The sequence below is a fragment of the Apium graveolens genome, chromosome 11 (assembly GCF_009905375.1).
Source record: "Apium graveolens cultivar Ventura chromosome 11, ASM990537v1, whole genome shotgun sequence".
In the NCBI taxonomy this organism is placed as follows: domain Eukaryota; kingdom Viridiplantae; phylum Streptophyta; class Magnoliopsida; order Apiales; family Apiaceae; genus Apium; species Apium graveolens.
This window is the reverse complement of record NC_133657.1, coordinates 159,289,507-159,307,722: the sequence shown is the minus strand read 5'-3', so window position 1 is coordinate 159,307,722 and position 18,216 is coordinate 159,289,507. Positions and strand designations below refer to the sequence as shown.

General features: G+C 34.7%; 2 protein-coding genes across 2 annotated transcripts; both read left to right on the top strand.

The window, feature by feature from the left end:
* Positions 1 to 4,186: 4,186 nt before the first annotated feature.
* Positions 4,187 to 7,070, top strand: LOC141696908 (heat shock cognate 70 kDa protein 2-like). Its single transcript, XM_074501057.1, has 2 exons — positions 4,187 to 4,509; positions 5,170 to 7,070. The coding sequence occupies exons 1-2, from the start codon at positions 4,296 to 4,298 to the stop codon at positions 6,903 to 6,905; spliced, it is 1,950 nt and encodes a 649-aa protein (XP_074357158.1). The 5' UTR covers positions 4,187 to 4,295; the 3' UTR covers positions 6,906 to 7,070.
* Positions 7,004 to 16,209, top strand: LOC141696909 (uncharacterized). The gene is made up of 4 exons (XM_074501058.1): positions 7,004 to 7,015; positions 7,525 to 7,645; positions 11,672 to 12,369; positions 15,739 to 16,209. Exons 1-4 carry the CDS (start codon positions 7,013 to 7,015, stop codon positions 15,775 to 15,777), a joined length of 861 nt encoding a protein of 286 aa, XP_074357159.1. The 5' UTR covers positions 7,004 to 7,012; the 3' UTR covers positions 15,778 to 16,209.
* Positions 16,210 to 18,216: the final 2,007 nt, after the last annotated feature.

The following is an 18,216-nucleotide window of genomic DNA, read 5'->3' as shown; positions in this document are numbered from 1 at the left end:
GTAACTTCAAGAATAAGATTTACATTTCAGTAGCTAACAGCTTCTGTTACAAAGAACAGTAGAGCATCTAGTTTTTAGCTTCTTCTTCATTCCTGCAATTTCATATGATCAATTCTGCAAGTTTTATCAACATGGATACTTGGAGAATGTTTTTAGAACTTATTACTATGAACCCCCATTCTGCACTACTTTCCAAAGTTGGTCACATAATTAGAGATTTCTTAACTTAATGCTTGAGAGCTTTTAAATGAATAGATGAAGATACTGAAGTGTGATTACAATGACTGGTTTAGAGTGATCGAGGATCCTGTGCACCTAGTTAAGTTTCAACCGGAGTCCAGACTCTTGGCAGGAAGGGGTTCTTTGGGAGTTCATTTTACAAAGAAAAAATAATCAAGTTGATAGTACACACCTCTCCAAGTCAGTTAAAACTTAAAATCCTAGAATTCTAGCTCTAATAGCTGTTACACACTTGTATTGCTGATTGCAATACCACTGTTAATTTTTATATATATCCCTGAGGCATAAATTGTTTGATGCACAAAACTTAAATCATAGATAAATATATAGCATGCATAAATAACTCAATCATCATAGTTAAACTACTATACTTTCTAGTTTCTACCTAATGCGACAAGGCGTACATCAATCTGGGGTACCAGTCAGTTGTTAGTTGTTAGTTTTGATATATCCGAATCATAAACAATTTGGTCTGTTTAATACACTAAATATTTTGACTTCACTTAAAAAATAATATACATGAAATTATATATTATACCTTTGTTTTAAATTGTTAATTTGGGCGGGGGAGGGGTTGTTCTGATTTAGGATTTAGTAAAATTTAAAATGTGTGTATAGATTGCGACCTACACTCCATACAAACTTCAATTAGTCAGCTTAGTGTTTTTGTTAGTACAGGACGTATTGAAATTTTTATCAGAAAATATTAGATTAGGGAATTTGGAATGCAAGAAATTTAAAAGTCTGGGAACAAAAATAAGTAACTCTTGAATTAGCTATGCAATGGAGCATGAAACATATAGCTGAGTGAAGAGACATACGGAAAAAATGGTTGGGTACTATCAAGTCGAGAGCACCTGCTGAAAAAGATTAAGTTGTATGTAGACGCTTCAGTGTTTACGGGGTCTTCATCATTCACAATAGGGTATGCTTCTCCATGATCACAAAGGACTATATCTATTCAGGCAAAGAATGTAAAGAGCAAAGGCAAAGTTCCAGTGTTCAAGGCTGAGGCTAGAGCTGTGTTTGAAGCTCTTTCTTGGGTGCAGGACATGCAGGCGACCAATGACGAAATCGGGAGTGACTATTCTGCATGCATTGACTAAGAAGTTGGAGTATTACTAGGAAAATGTCGATCTATCCTCAACTCTAGACCTTTTAGTAGGGGTGTACACCCATCGCGTTGGGCGGGCTGAGTGAATTTAGCAATCCAACTCAATTAATTCGGGTTTTCAAAATTTCAACCCATACCAAACCATTTAAATTTGTAACCCAAACCAATTTGTAATACTTCGGTTTGGATCGGTTTGATCGGTTTAGTAAATATTCAAAACTAATATTAATAATTATAGAATAAAGTATAAAGTCATAAAGTTTAAAACACTTGAAAATAATTCAACAAATTATTACAATCATCCATGCCAGATATGGCTTAAATTTCTAAAAGAGAGTGATAATACAATACTTAATCTTTAAATATTCTTTAAACATTAAACACGATAAAAGAAAACAGTGGCATATTCTTTAAATATTGAGAATCGATGTTATAAATTACAGATAAATGAGCCATCTATTAGGGCTGAACATATTCATAGTTATAAAATTAACAGATTAACGTGTAATTATATTTTTAATTGGGTTGGGTTAGATCGGTTTAAAAATATCGAAACCCATATCCAACCCAATTAAATCGAATTGACATTTTTTCAACCCAAATATATATCGGGTTGAAAAAAATCGGTTTGGATCTGCCGAAATAAGGTCGGTTCGGATCGGTTTGGTCGGTTTGATCGTGTTGTGTACACCCCTACCTGATAGCCTGTTTCTTTATTTAAAAACCATGCCAATATCTAGGGTGCCACGTAGGTAGATGCGATAATTTTTTACACTACATGATAATTTAATGTTTCTTTTGTGTTTTGAGTACACGAATATTTAATAATTATTTTTTATTTTGAGTACACGAAAGTTGGCATCAAATGTCCCTGTTTGGACTTGTGTTGTTCTTGGACCGAGATGTCCATCATAAGATTGGTCCAGGTGATCTCTCATTTTTGTCTTTTCAGGGAGAGAGAGAACTCTTCCCAAGACTTCAGGAGTTTTTCAATCACGCTCATAACCTTGAACTTCTCAGGGAGGTCCATACCAGACTCCTTCAAAGCATGCAGTATCATCTCGAACTCATGCACTTGCTCATTCATGGACTTATTGTCCACCAGCTTGAACTCGAGGAACCTTGCCACATAATACTTTTCCAGACCTTATGAGTCAGTATTATGTGTCTGATCCAGCTTCTCCCATAAGAATTTTGCGGAGTAGGCATCAGAAGAATAGACATCAAACAAAGTGTTTGTTAGATAAGCCACAATGGACGCCCTAGTCACCCCATCCTTCTCAGCCCACTTCGCAAAAACCTTAACCGTGTCAGCCTTCTCTTGATCTACAACCGGTTTCTCATATTCCACAACCGACCACAAACCCTTTATAGTCAACCACAATTTCATCCTTTTCTGCCAGCGAGAAAAGCCGATGCCACCGTTGAATTTCTTCGGTAAACCAATTAATTCAACGGCTTGTGAAAAACTATAAGTGGTCCAATCTATGACCCCAACATTTGCACCAAAAGTACTACCACCACCAACGGGAACCTCAGTTGTGCTAACCATTATGCTAAATACTATATAATAAACTATCTCTTCAAGAATGTTGAAAATACGGACTACTACAACAACATAGAGGCAATTATATATCGTATTTAGCAAGTCAAAGCCAAGATAACAATTAACAAAACAAAACATATAAATATACAACATGCAAATCAAAAACTGAAAGAACAAAGTAAAATAAGAGAGCTTACCAGTAACCATAGCTTTAACACAGAAAGTAGTGGCGTGCAACTGGTACGATGCAGAAAAATAATGAAAAAGCTGAGTCATCAGGCCTTACTCGAAATCCTGTTTGCTCTTGAAGAGATAGTTTCCCCCACCTGCTGCGTTGAGATACTATGTAACAACTCCTCCAGGATAAAACAACTTTGAGTTTTTAGTCGACAGCACCTCGAAAGCTCAACTTCGACTGTAACCTCACTTCGCCGAAAAAACCATTTGAATATGGGAGAGCAGAGAGTATAGAAAGGAGAAGAAGAATGTAGGTTGCGGTGTAAAAAACTCAACACCTTAGTTCTCTATTTATAGTAAAAAACTCAACACCTTAGTTCTCTATTTATAGTAGATACTAAGTGTAACTGACCACCCCATTTAATATCAGAATTAAACTATACAATTAATAGATAAATCAAAACTGATAATTTTGAATTAAAATTAAAATTGTAACAACTTATTTATTACTCTCTCACATTATTATCAGATTTAATTTTAATTTGAATATATTATCAATAAAATACTATAAAGACAAGTATGTAGTTTTCTCAATATTTTTTTATATCATTATATTATACTGATGTCAAGGAGAAGAAGAAGATGGTGAGCTGATGTTTCTCAAATCGTTCAATTTATTTTTATAATTTACTCAAAATTTTATATTATTAAATAAAAAAATATTATATTAATTATTGACTGATAAATAATATAATTTTATAATATTAGATTTGTGAATAATGGTAAAGTCACTAGTTGCAGTAAACCATGCACATAATTGGGTGCACATAATTAGCCCTTTACTTGTAAAAAAGAAAAAAAAATAATACGTTACACTTATTTGTCAACCAAATTACTAAAACAGCACGCATTGAAAATCAAGAATAATCTGGAAGCAACTTGAATGTACAAAAAAGGGAGGTAATCAATTGAATTAAATCAAATTAAAAATAAATAAAAATAATCTGGAACCTCCCAGAAAGCTGTAACCACAATCAGAACATTCTGGACACAAACATTCAGTCAATACACAGACCCATTGCAATTGCATATATAAACCCTGCTTCCTCACCTCTAATCTCCATTCAGAATTACACACACTCAACAACAAAACACACAGCGATTCTACAAAACCTCTCTATTTTATTTTTAGTTTGTGAAAGTTAATTGAAGAGAAAAATGGCGGGAAAAGGCGAAGGACCGGCGATCGGAATTGATTTGGGAACAACATACTCGTGCGTCGGTGTTTGGCAACATGATAGAGTGGAGATCATAGCGAATGATCAGGGAAACAGAACGACACCGTCTTATGTGGCGTTTACTGATACTGAGAGGCTCATTGGCGATGCTGCTAAGAATCAAGTCGCTATGAATCCTATTAACACTGTTTTCGGTATGATTTTCTCTTTCAAGTTCTCGAAATTTATCGATTTTGGCTGATTATGCTTGTTTTTGTAAATGTTGATTGTTTTTGGTTTGGTTTGCATTGGTAGTGAATTGTAGATATAGATTTTATTAGTTTTTTTACTAATAATCATGTTGGATTTGCTATATGCAATATGTTCTTAAGGTTGCAAGAATTAATTGATTTATTGTAATCGAGAACAGTTTGTTAATGTAATTAGTTTGTTGTGTGTGAGTGTCTCAGTATCTGTAATTGCATTGTCTAATAGTCGATTTATTTTGTCAATTAAGATCAGAATTTTTGCTTTTAGCTTCATCAGTAGCTGTTAACAGTTTTAATTTGTCAACTTAACATTAAATTGATACATTTAGTTTTTATCAGTACTGATGTGATAAAATTGTTGATTTACATGTCAATTAACATCACAATTTATGCTTTTAGTTTCATCAGTTGTTTACTGTTGTTTTATTATTTGTATAGATTTTGTGATGTGGATCATAATTTTTCAGAGGCAATGTTAATCAGATAAACAAGCTTTTTGAATTATGCTGGATTATTGATGTTTGGTGCATAGCTTTATTTTCTTAGTTTGTGATTAGATTGATGTTGATTATGTGGATATTGAATGATTGTGATGTGTTTTTTCAGATGCTAAGCGGTTGATTGGAAGGAGGTTTAGTGATGCTTCGGTGCAAAGTGACATGAAGTTGTGGCCTTTCAAAGTTGTGCCTGGAGCTGCGGAAAAGCCAATGATTGTCGTCAATTACAAGGGCGAGGAGAAGCAATTTGCTGCAGAAGAAATATCTTCCATGGTTCTTACCAAGATGAGGGAAATTGCGGAGGCATTCCTTGGCAAGACGGTTAAGAATGCTGTGGTTACTGTGCCTGCTTACTTCAATGATTCGCAGAGGCAGGCGACCAAGGATGCTGGTGTTATTTCCGGGCTTAATGTGATGCGAATCATTAATGAGCCTACAGCAGCTGCTATTGCTTATGGTTTGGATAAGAAGTCGACAAGTGTTGGTGAGAAAAACGTGCTGATCTTTGATCTTGGTGGAGGCACATTTGATGTCTCTCTTCTCACCATTGAAGAGGGTATTTTTGAGGTGAAATCAACTGCTGGTGACACTCACTTGGGAGGTGAAGATTTTGACAACAGGATGGTGAATCATTTTGTTCAGGAGTTTAAGAGAAAGAACAAGAAGGATATTGGTAGTAATGCTAGAGCATTGAGGAGGTTAAGGACTGCTTGTGAGAGGGCGAAGAGAACTCTTTCTTCGACTGCTCAGACAACAATTGAGATTGACTCTTTGTTTGAGGGTATTGACTTCTACACAACAATCACCAGGGCAAGATTTGAGGAGCTAAACATGGATCTATTCAGGAAGTGTATGGAGCCAGTTGAGAAGTGTTTGAGGGATGCCAAGATGGACAAGAATTCTGTCCATGATGTTGTGCTTGTTGGTGGTTCGACTAGGATTCCGAAGGTTCAACAACTATTGCAGGACTTCTTCAATGGGAAAGAGCTTTGCAAGAGCATTAACCCTGACGAGGCTGTTGCCTATGGTGCTGCTGTTCAGGCTGCAATCTTGAGTGGGGAAGGCAATGAGAAGGTGCAAGACTTGCTGTTGCTGGATGTTACTCCGTTGTCGCTTGGGTTGGAGACTGCAGGAGGTGTTATGACTGTTTTAATCCCGAGAAATACAACCATACCAACCAAGAAGGAGCAGGTCTTCTCTACATACTCTGATAACCAACCTGGTGTTCTGATCCAGGTATTTGAAGGTGAAAGGACAAGGACAAAGGACAACAATTTGCTTGGCAAGTTTGAGCTCTCTGGTATTCCACCTGCTCCAAGGGGTGTCCCACAGATCACAGTATGTTTTGACATTGACGCCAACGGTATCTTGAACGTTTCTGCTGAGGACAAGACAACAGGCCAAAAGAACAAGATTACCATCACCAATGACAAGGGCAGGCTGTCTAAAGATGAGATTGAGAAGATGGTGCAGGAAGCGGAGCGGTACAAGTCTGAGGATGAGGAGCACAAGCGGAAGGTGGAAGCCAAGAACGCCCTTGAAAACTATGCTTACAACATGAGGAACACCATCAAAGATGAGAAGATAAGCTCTAACCTTGCTGCTGCAGACAAGAAGAAAATCGAGGATGCAGTTGAGCAGGCAATCCAGTGGCTTGATGGGAATCAGCTGGCAGAAGTCGATGAATTTGAAGATAAGATGAAGGAGCTTGAAGGCATTTGCAACCCGATAATTGCCAAGATGTACCAAGGAGGTGCTGGTGGAATGGGAGCAACTATGGATGAAGATGGTCCTGCTGGGGGAGCTGGTGCAGGCGCAGGGCCTAAGATTGAAGAAGTTGATTAAGCTTATTTAGTGTTACCTGGTTGTTTTTGGTTGGTTATTAGTTACATTAACCGTGTTTTTGATGGACGCTTAAGTACCCCATCTCTGGTTGTGGGGCTTGGATTTGTATGGTAATTGCCATTCTGGTTTCTGCTGGTAGTAATGAATTGAGTTTTTCTGTTTTCATTTCGTAGCAATTTTATTATGCCGCACACAGCAATTCTATTGCCTGATTAGTATGAGTCACTCTGAGAATGGAAGATAATTTAAACATGCTCACAGTGATTTCCGCACTGCTACTTCAGAAATTCAGATTGGAAGTTTGTCTGTGCAAACTGTTGTTTCAAGGGGTTAAACTGTAAATCACTGATTTTCATCTAAAAGTTATGAACAAACAAAATCTAAGTAACAAAAAGAAGTACTCCGATAATTGAGAAGTACTCCAATTATGTTGTCAACTTTTTAATACGCACGAAATATCAAGGGTGAAAAATAAGTGAAATTGTAAAAGCAGGGAAATGAAATAAAATGAAAACCCTAGGAAACAGAAAAGGAAGCGTCAGGAACAACAGAGAAAATTAATCCGTAAATAATAAAAAAAACCCCTTTTTTAACTTTTCTTTTCTTGTTCTGTTTACAGCTTGACAATCGAAGCAGGAGGAAGATGGGGTGGGGAATAGATGGAACAATAATCGGAATTAAAGATTTGGGTACTACTAACTCCTGCGTCGGCGTTTGGCCTTCTATGAACACCAAAACCGGTACGACGCCGCTCTCTCCTCTTGCTATACTAACCTCCATTTCAACTTACCACCCTTCCTGCTTTTGGTATCATTTTTCCCTCTCCGTTATATATATACGTTCTGTTTGTTTGTCTGTCGTTTTCTCGAGTTCTTCGATTTTGCTAGCTGCATATGAGCATGGTGCATTCACCATTATTATTAGGATCATTATTTTTATATCTTTTCTTTATCCTCATAATTGTGTGTCCTCCTGTTGTGCGGAAGTAGATTAGGGAATCTGTGTTAATGTGTTATGCCCTAAATATATTCGGAGACGGTTCTTTTGTTTGATTTCTCCATACGTGTTGGAAGTTACCATTTTGTGTTTTAGTGTTGTTGAATACTTGAAATACGAGATTTGTGTGTTGGCCTTGTGATTATGATTTTATTATATTTTCCAAAAAATGGATATCGGGACAGCTTGTTGGAAAAAATCTTAGGTTACTTTATCTTTGTGCGTGTGTAAATAACTTAAAGAAAAACTGTTATGTAAATTAGCTGAAATTTTATGGAATACCTTAAAATGATATCAGACAAAAATCTTTTGTGTGGTTAAGGTTTCTGCTAGATTACAGTGTCGATTAACAAGCTTAATGTTATTACTTCTTAGGACCTATTTTTGTCTTCTTCAAATTTGTGTATCTCGTTGTTCTCATGCTAGAGATATAGATCTGGGTGCTGTGGTATGTGTTGTAATAGTTTTAGAGTATTTTTGTCTGACTTCTTCCTAGGTATAAGGGTTCACCTTTCTTGTTTAGTTTATGATTTGCTAGTTGCAATAATTTTTAAGCTAGCATGCTTTGTAGGTTCACTTAGTACCCAGACTGGGGCTGTTTGTCACTTATACGTTAGACAATGACCAATGTGCACTTTGACGCAAATTAATTCCTAATTTAATTATGTTCTCAAGAGGGGTCAGATTTATACTAGCTAAGGCGAATGGGTATTGGGAACTGGATGAGCGAGGAAATGTAACTGCTGAAATTGGAGGATTTGTAAGAGAGACTAGGAGGGGTTGAATGTGCTACATTTTTTCCGGGCCTGTCACCTGTGACTCGGCAAAAGCAGCGGCAAGTCATATTGTAGGTGCGGTCATAGACACCAACAAAATTGACAGGGAAATTCAGCTTCACTTGGATGCCAAGGAAGTGGTGCAGGATATGAAGAATATCCCAGGGCTCAAAGCTAGAGAAGGAAATGGAGGAGGTAGATGACCAGTAAAGAAAATCCCCGGACTCAAGATAATGCACATGCCTAGGGAGAGTAATGAAGGGGCAGATGAGCTGGAAAAACTGGGGAGTAGAAGAAAAAACATGGTAGCATCATGGGTTTGAAGAAATTCTCATTAAGTGCTTACAATATAGTCAATTAGTTAAAACCTTAGTTGCTAGAAGTAAGGCATTCTACTGTGGAAAATTTTCAGTATATGGAATATCACACGAGGCCCTTGCGAGATGTTACACTGTGAAGTAGTAGTGCACTAGTGCTCTAGCCTATAATATATTTGTCTGAGAGTTGAGATAGGGAGTGCCATATGAACCCTAATAGTTGGTAAATCTTTTGCTTGTATCATGGCAGTCCTTAATCAGATGTATTGTTTCTTTGGGGGAATTTGACCTCAATATTCAGAGCTTCTCATCGATTGATAATATCTATTTTGCACCAAATTTATTATTTATGTGCACGCGATGTTGAGATTTTGGAGTTCTTGTAACATATTTAAACCTTAGGAATGTTTGATTTTATGTCTGATTTTTTTGTTTCTTTGCATTGGGTATAATATATGTAAATTTGTAACAACGATCATCTTGAGGCACGACTTTGCTGTTTCAAGCTCTGTTAAGAAAAAAAATGCTTATGTTTTATCCTAAGGATGCACATATATAGTTGCTCACTGTTGAAGAGGGTACTCTGGGGTCTAAGCCACAGCAGCTTTACAGGATGTGAAGATTTTGATGGCAGGATGGTGAATTACTTGGTTCAATGATAGAGCATGAGGCGATTGATGACTGCCTCCGGATGGATTGGCCTTCAGAAAACAAATATTCAATGCAAGATTTAAGAAGCTCAACATAGAGATTTTTAAAAATTGTATTGAGGCTGTGGATAAGTATATTGTACAAGGGAATGCTTGAAATGGACAGGAATGCTATTCTTGATCTGGCCTCTCAATGGGATAGAGGCAAAATGCTTGGCAAGGCTGCAAGAGCATTAATCCTGATAAGGAGGCTGTTCAGGGCTTCAGGCTGCAATTTTCAGTAGTGAAGGTGATGTCAGGTTACAAGATTTGATATTGCTGGGTGTACTCTGTTTTTGGATATTGCATTATCGCTGAAGGGTTATGGATGTCTTAATACCCAGGAACAAGATCATCTCAAATTTTCATCCAGGGGGGAGGAGGTGGCAACCTGGAGTACTGATTCAGGTATTTGAAGGTGGAAAAATTAGGAAGGGCGGACGAGAGTTTGCTAGCAATTTAGAGCTCCGTAATGTTCCACATGCTCCGGGGGATGCACAACAGGTCATTGTGTGTGCTATTGATGCCTTATGTGTGTTACTATCAACACCAATGGCAATCTGAAAGTTCGTCCAGAGTTGAAGAAAAAGTGGTGAATAAACTGGAGCACAATCATCATTCTCCGATGGCAAGGTTGAAGACCTTCGAAAGATGAGATTGGGAAAATATTAAAGCGAAGTGGGGAAAACTTGATCCCAAAAGTTTGGATATCTCCGTAGTTTAAAGCTCCGGAATGGTAAGCAAGACAATATCTATTTTTCCCTAGTCCACAGTAAGTGTGACATATCAAACAACATTTATTTACCCCAATACTTGTGAAATAGGAATTTTTGTGTGAATACACGGGACTCAAATTTTATCATACTGGGTTTATTGATATATATTATGTTACAAAAGTTGCTTGTTCTAATAATCCAATATGATATACTCCTATTATGGAAATCGTTTGGCGTGGACCGGAGTCTTCACGTACATAAACTCTTTTCCGCACTGAGACAGGCTCCTAGTATTATCAAATTTTATTATAAGAATATCTTAACTTAGTATAGCCATTTAGACAATGTGATATATGAAATAGGTGACATATCCCATCTTGTGTGAAACAAAACTCTTACCCGTTAAGTAGGGGCCAAAAGGTTACCACATTTTAAAGACATTTCTTATGGCAACTCATATTTGAAATTTAAATCCTACTTCCTGGGGCACACATATATAAATACAAATATTTATGTATGTTGCTGCTCTGTGTGTCATTCAGTTTATGGGTCTTCTTAAAATGATTGATTATATTATTTTATAGAATATTTCATTACAAATACACGGTTTTAGCCAACCCATAACCCATGTGAATATCACCAGGGTTCTACAGTTTCTCTGTGTCCTCACCAAAGGTCTAACAAGTAATTCTAATTTTTTCTATATTAGAGTATACAATTTTGATAAAGTTGTGTTTGAAAGGGATGTGTTTTGTATATATTGCCACTTCTACACGGTGGATATTGCACGTAGTTACATTTTTTTTTCTAGCCAGAATTAAAGTAATCATGACTCTTTTTGTTTATTTTCAGCATGTGAACTTTGGAGCAGAAAAGTCTGTATATTTCTTGTGTGTATCTAAACCAAACTCTTGACTTCATGGTTTAAAAGTGGTTCTTTTTCCTTCTTATTTTTTTGGATTTATTTCTTTTGCCCAATCTTTGCATTTCTTTCTCGGGATCTGTTTATCTTTTTGCCATTAATAATCTTGGTTTTTTGTATAGATATCAAATATTACAATAGTGAAATATTTGGCTTGAAGGACTTCTTGTCTTTCACTTGGTTTGTTTGGATGCTACTACACTTCATGTATGTCTCTTTCTAGTCAAATTTAAGTTAGATGAAGATAGTTGCATAGATGTAAGTTTTTAGTGAAGATAATTGATTAAAGATGGGATCTTTAAGTCATTTAGGTATTGGTTTAAGTTTCTTGTTTGGTTGTCTGCTCTTAGGCTTCATTGGAGAACTTTACTACGTATTTTGGTGGAAAAAAAGATTCAGAAACAGAGAAAATCAAGATCCTTCTCACCCCACCACAGAGCCTTCTTATCTCTTTTGTTGGAAAAGCCCCATTGGTAGTAACAGAAAACAAGAACTACCCATTAAAAGGCCAACAAATGGTCCTGACCAAGATTTTCAGGTGCTGAGAAACTACAATGGTGAAGAAGGCATTGAGTCGGAGCTTATGAGGCTACACAATCTTTGTGGGCCACCCAGATTTCTCTTCACAATCAAAGAAGAAACCAAAGAAGACTTAGAATCTGAAGATGGGAGATCTAGAGGTGAAATAAGTTTTAGTAGAAAAGGTTCAAGAAGTAAGAGCTTAGGTGAGCTTTTGGCTTGTGTTGACACACCTTATTTGACACCTTTGGCTTCACCATCCTTAAAGTCACAATCTTTAGAGTGTTATAATCATCAGGGATTCAACCCTCTTTTTGAATCATCAACTGATACTGAGATTAACAAGTTGAGATTTTCACCGCCTCCAAAATTCAAGTTCTTGAGAGATGCTGAGGAGAAACTAATGAAAAAACTGATGGAAGCTGCTGAAAGAAAGTGCATATACAAAATTGAAGAGAAAGATGTGTCTATAGTTTCAGTTTTGAGTGAAACTAAACAAGTACAGTCTCATTCCACTGCTTCTTCACAGGTACTTCCATTGTCAACATCTCCTCCAGAACTCAACACTGTTTGATTAGAAATCCTTTGTGCAATAGCTTAGAATTAAGGTTTCAAATTTTTGTTCTTGATTCTTGTTTTTAACCCTTTGTTTATTGGAGTAACAGATAATTAAATTATATTCTTCTCTGGTAGTTCTAGTCAGATTGTAGTGGTGTACATGAATTGAAATCAAATAAAGGACATGGTGTTTTTACAAGAGTGTATGCTCAAAACAAAACAAAAAAAAATTAACAAGTGCTTATAAATTCTGATCTATAAAAAAAAACTACTTTGGTAAATTTTTATGACGCCTAGTAACCAAATGTTGACTTGCAATTTTAAAAAATTTTCATAGTGGAGCTCTGCAACATGTCTGCAGTGTGATCATTGTGGTGTCCTCATGTTCCTTAATTGCTCATTCAGGCAATGTTCTGTGGGGTTGTTAAATAATCATTGTCAGAATGTCAGCTTCGATGCCTCTACAATTCAAGCTTTATACTTGGCCAAAAAAAAAATCAATCTTCATATTTCCCGTACTAAATTAATTACATTATCGACCGACTTTAATGATTTCTTTACACCATCTATTCAAATATAGATTTACATTCATCTAAAAAATATTTATACAATAGCTCTCAGTTTTAACCTGTACTGAAATTTCCTGACAAAAAAAAACGTAGTACTGAAATTTTCATGGTGGCTTTTTTAATTAGCGATACTAGGAATTTCAAAACGAATTTCAAACTTTTTTTTAGCGTTTCTCATTTGCCAATATTAACCGCTGGGGGTTATTGGTGATATTAGAATAAGTGCATTCACATTTTTAGAAGTGATGTTGGCATTTTTCTAATTTTTAGAAGAATATGAAAATTTTAGGGTATTGCTTTCTTCTAATTTCATATTTAATTTTATTCAAAAGATTAAATTCGGGTTAATAAGAAACCGAACTTATTTTCATAGTTATCGAATTGATTTTTCTTCTATTAAATATTTGCATTGTATTTCAGAAAATTTTTTACGACAGCAAAGAAAAGAAATGCGAAGATTTGATTTTTTAAAATTTGTTCCCATAAGATTTTTTTTAAGTAAAAAAAGGAAAGATAGTTTAAAATTTTGAAAAAAAATTATTGTATATATGTCACCAAAATCTTCTTCGCACTTTTGAAATGATTGAGAAAAAAAACTCATATTTCATTCTTTTCTTTTCTTTTATTTTTTCTGAAACAAAGTTGGTAATCTTGTTCGGAATTTAATACCTAAATACTAACTGGTGTGGCACAAACAAGAAAAATAAGATATTGAATTAGACAGGATACGGGTATCTTAAATCTTACATCTCCCGTCATGTCCAGACGCTCAACTAGTCTCGTCTAGCCTACCATTCAGTTTGAGCAATCGACTAAAAAGATCGATTTGATAATTATCGACTAGTCGATTGATAAGTGCAAAAACTAATCAAAATTTAAAAATGGAAAAAATAAAAAAATCTAAATATTTACTTAACATCAATAAAAATCAACATGTTAATCTCAGTTATATATCTTTGTGTGTGTGTTTATATATGTATAAATTGATTAATACAAATTATATTTATAATATTATATGTATAAATTGATTAATACAAATTATATTTATAATATTATATGTTTATATACCGGTAAAATCAAGAGTCAAATATATTTATGTGTGTACATTGTACATGAAAGTGGAAAAATATATGTTTATAATGAACATATTTATTTTGATATTAACATATATACGAGTATATGAGTTTTATAATTTAGTTATAGTAAATCACGTATATAAGATATATTTTATCATATCTATATTTATACTATACTATTATAAGCAAAACACCATATATTCGGTAGTTGGTCGATACAGTTGTTTGGTACGGTAAGTAACAACCGTCAGAGCTAAAGATAGATAGATGGGAACCGTTGGATGTAATAATAAAATAATATTATATTAATATTTAAACTGTTTTCATAGTTTCAGGGTTCGAATCTCGTCAATAGCGTATTATATTTAAACTTGTATATTCTTTGTTTTTAACAATTTCTACAGGTTCAAGGTTCGAGTCCCGTGAATAACATATTATATATTATACTATTTATTTTCCGCCAAAGTCTCAAATTGTTATAAAACATATATTGTTATAACTTATTATGTTCTTCAATTTATTTTTCAAATACTGAAAATCTATATAAATATATTAATAATTTTAAGATAAAACATATTATTAAAAATTATTCGAGTGTTAAAAAAAAAATTTGTGCATCGCACGAGTTACATGCTAGTATTATTTAAATGATATTATTAATTTGTCGAATTGGCAGCGAGTAGTCTACGTCGACAAGCCGAACCTCAATGAAATCAACTTGACTTGACTTATCGACGTGACAACTATGTCTCAAAGTATATATCTTATAGTCGACAAGCAGGACCTCAATCAAATCGACTCGACTTGACTTATCGACGTGACAACTATGTCTCAAGTACATATCTTATATAGGTTATTTAACAGGTCACTGAAGTTGTCCTAATATATCAAGTTGGTCACTGAACTGAAAATGGTATCATATTGGTCACTGAACTTATCTACGTGTATCATCTGTTGGTTCTCTCAATATGCAATGACGGTAAATGTTGACGTGTAAATATTTATCTGATTTGGCATGTAAGTGATAGGGTAACGGCTCTCTTGAGCCATCTCAGCAGGTAACGGCTCAAAATCAAAGAGAATGTGTGTGTGTGTATATATCCTTCTTATGTATTTAAATTAGGGTTCATATAAGTTTTTTTAAAATTCTCCTAAATTTGCTGAAAATCAGTCGATTCCTTATACTATAGTAATACAATTATGTTCAGATACGAAAACCCTTATCTCAAAAGTTCATCAAGTTCTTCGATTGGTTCATAGTTGAAAAATTGTTGGTGCGGGAAACCTGGAAGAATCTTCATGTCGCGGTCTTTGAAAAATCCCGGAAGAAGATTTTTAATATGTTATAAGCCACATGTATGATTTTCTTTATTTCTTGTTTTAATATCTTTATATATTAATTCTAGATCCTTGATTTTAAATTGGTCATTATTTTGTAGGGTAATAAAAATATTTTGTGGTATGACAATGACTTTACTAGGATAACCAAAAATGTTGTTGAGCATTTGAATAATATGAGGATTTTTCTGGAGGAAAATACGACTTTGGTTGAAGAGAAGCTTGCAATGGAGGTTGAAAAGAAGTGATAAGTGGCATTTTATACCACTTAGAACGTTTCATAACGGCTTGAATTGGTGTCTTGAACTTGAGTATTTTGTGTATTTGACACATTTTTCTAGTGTTTTTGTATTTCAGGATATAACTTGCTTAGACAGGTGGATTTCATCAAAATAAGCCTAAGGAAGTGCTTGGAATTAGTCTCGGGTTGATGTGCGAAGAATTCAGCAAAAAACAGAAGCAAAATAATAATTTTTCCATAAGGGTTTGCAGGCGCCCGCCTGATAAGAGCAGGCGACCGCCTGGTAGCAGGCGCCCGCCTGGAAGGAGGAGGCGGCCGCCTGGGTGCGGATTTTCAGAATCTGATTTTTAGAATTCGAGTTCTATTGGGCTTCTTTTAGCGCTGGTTCTTTTGGGCTATTATATAAACAATCTTGGAAGACGTTTCCGACAACAAGTAACAAGGAGCTAAGACAAGAAGATTGAGAAGACCGTTTTAGCACGCAACAACGAAGAAGAGGAAACATACATTTATCTTGTGATTCTTTTAATTCGTTGTATCAGTGGATGCTAGTTTTCTTTATGCTTTGAACCTTAATACTATTGTGACGTACTTCATTATTTATTAAGTATTTTTATTAGTTTATATCGTTGTGTTTTTATCATGTTTTCATATGAACCCATGGTGACGATGAGTTCTATTATAGGCTAATTGTGATCATGGGATCATAGAGGATTTATTATGGATTTCTTTAGTTAATTGTTTAATACCTTGATATGTGGTGATTGTATGATATCTAGCATAGGTTGTGCTTATTCGTCTTATGTGCATCGCGAACATGTAAGATAGCCTGTTAATCTCTTGTGAAGCGATAATGAATCTTGAGATTTAGAACTTGCCATGCTAGCATAGGTTCGTGTATTGTATGCATGATTAGAGGGTAACTCTAACCGTTTTACTTGCCCTGTGTAATCATAATGAATAACTTGCGCTTAAATCGTTATGTTATCAAATTCTGTAGACATATAGGGTCTCAATATAATTGATGCATATTCAAATTCTATCTTAATTGTGGATGCTTGGTAGAATGGTATTCGTACAACGAAAGTTGGCGTTTATCAGTTTCGTGTTGTTCGATTAATATCATCACCATTACATGCGAAGGGTAATAGCAATGACTATTGAATAAAGTAGTAATGAAATTATGATCTCATGTGTGTTTAATATTGTTAATTTAAGTGTTTAATTCTCGTAGTTAATATTAGTTAATCAACCTTAATTGTTATTGTCTTGACATTGAAGAATAATCATACATTGGTGAGTAAGTGTTAATTAGATATAATTAATCAGAGTCTCTATGGGAACGAACTAGAAATCATTCTATATTACTTGCGAACACGTATACTTGCGTGAATTATTTAGCGCATGCTTTGTGCCTAACAAGAAGCTTGCAATTGAGGCTGATAACAACAAACTTGGAAAAATAATCAAAAAATTTAGTTATATAATTGTTGTGTTGGTGGCTGTATTGATGATGAAATGCATCAGAAAAGTGAAAAAAATGGATTGATTCTTCCATTTATGTAAGAATGATTTATATTTATGTAGAAATGGTACAAATGATATATGTTATGTTGCTGTACTGTTTTGTATCAATTTGTTATAATGAGATCTATGTTTAACAAAAGTTATATTTTTAACAAAGATCATTTCATAATAGCATAGAAGATAACATCCCATTGTTTACAAAATATAAAACAACTACGAAACGATAATGTTTAAAATACAAGTCTGCTGATTAAACATAAGAAAATAGGATGTCAAAAGTCTTGAGCAAGATTTTATGCATCCATTCTTCGATTAATAGTCACAGAACTAGACATTGATGCTTGAGCATGTGTAGGCTTCCTCCTTATTTGTTAGGTCACACTTTCACTGTAGAGGGGGTGAATACAGTGTTTATTACAATCAAATCAAACTTCAAGAACTTATGTAACAGAAAACAAACTTTATTGAAACAATAAACTCTGTTACAATCTGGAACTGTTATCTCTCAGTGATGAACAAAATATCACGAGAGCTGCTAGGGTTACAGTAAAATAATATTCTCGATAATGATAACACTTATAGTGTAAACCCTATGTCTGTGTTTATATATTACACAGTTACAAGATAATCGCTAATTGATATGGAATATAATTCTGCTTCCTAATATATATCAATCAGATATCTTTCCTTCCAAGTATTCCATTCTTTACGGAATTCCTTCTTCATACATATCTCTTCTTATGTTTATCTTGATCTTCTTAACTTTAATCAGCTACTGTCCTTATCTGATCGTTCTTCAGCACTTAAGTTCTGATATCTATCTCCTGATGCTTATCTCCTGATAACATAAGTACTGATATCCCTTAAGTTCTGACGTCCAGTATAAGTACTGATCAGTTAAGTACTGATTTGTTCTGTTCAAATAAGATCTGAAATCTAAACATAAAACATATTAGCCATGACATTATCAAATATATCTAACAATCTCCCCCAACTTGTAAATTAGCAAAATATACAAGTTTAACAGATATTTGATGATGTCAAAAACATTAAGTACAAATGCATGA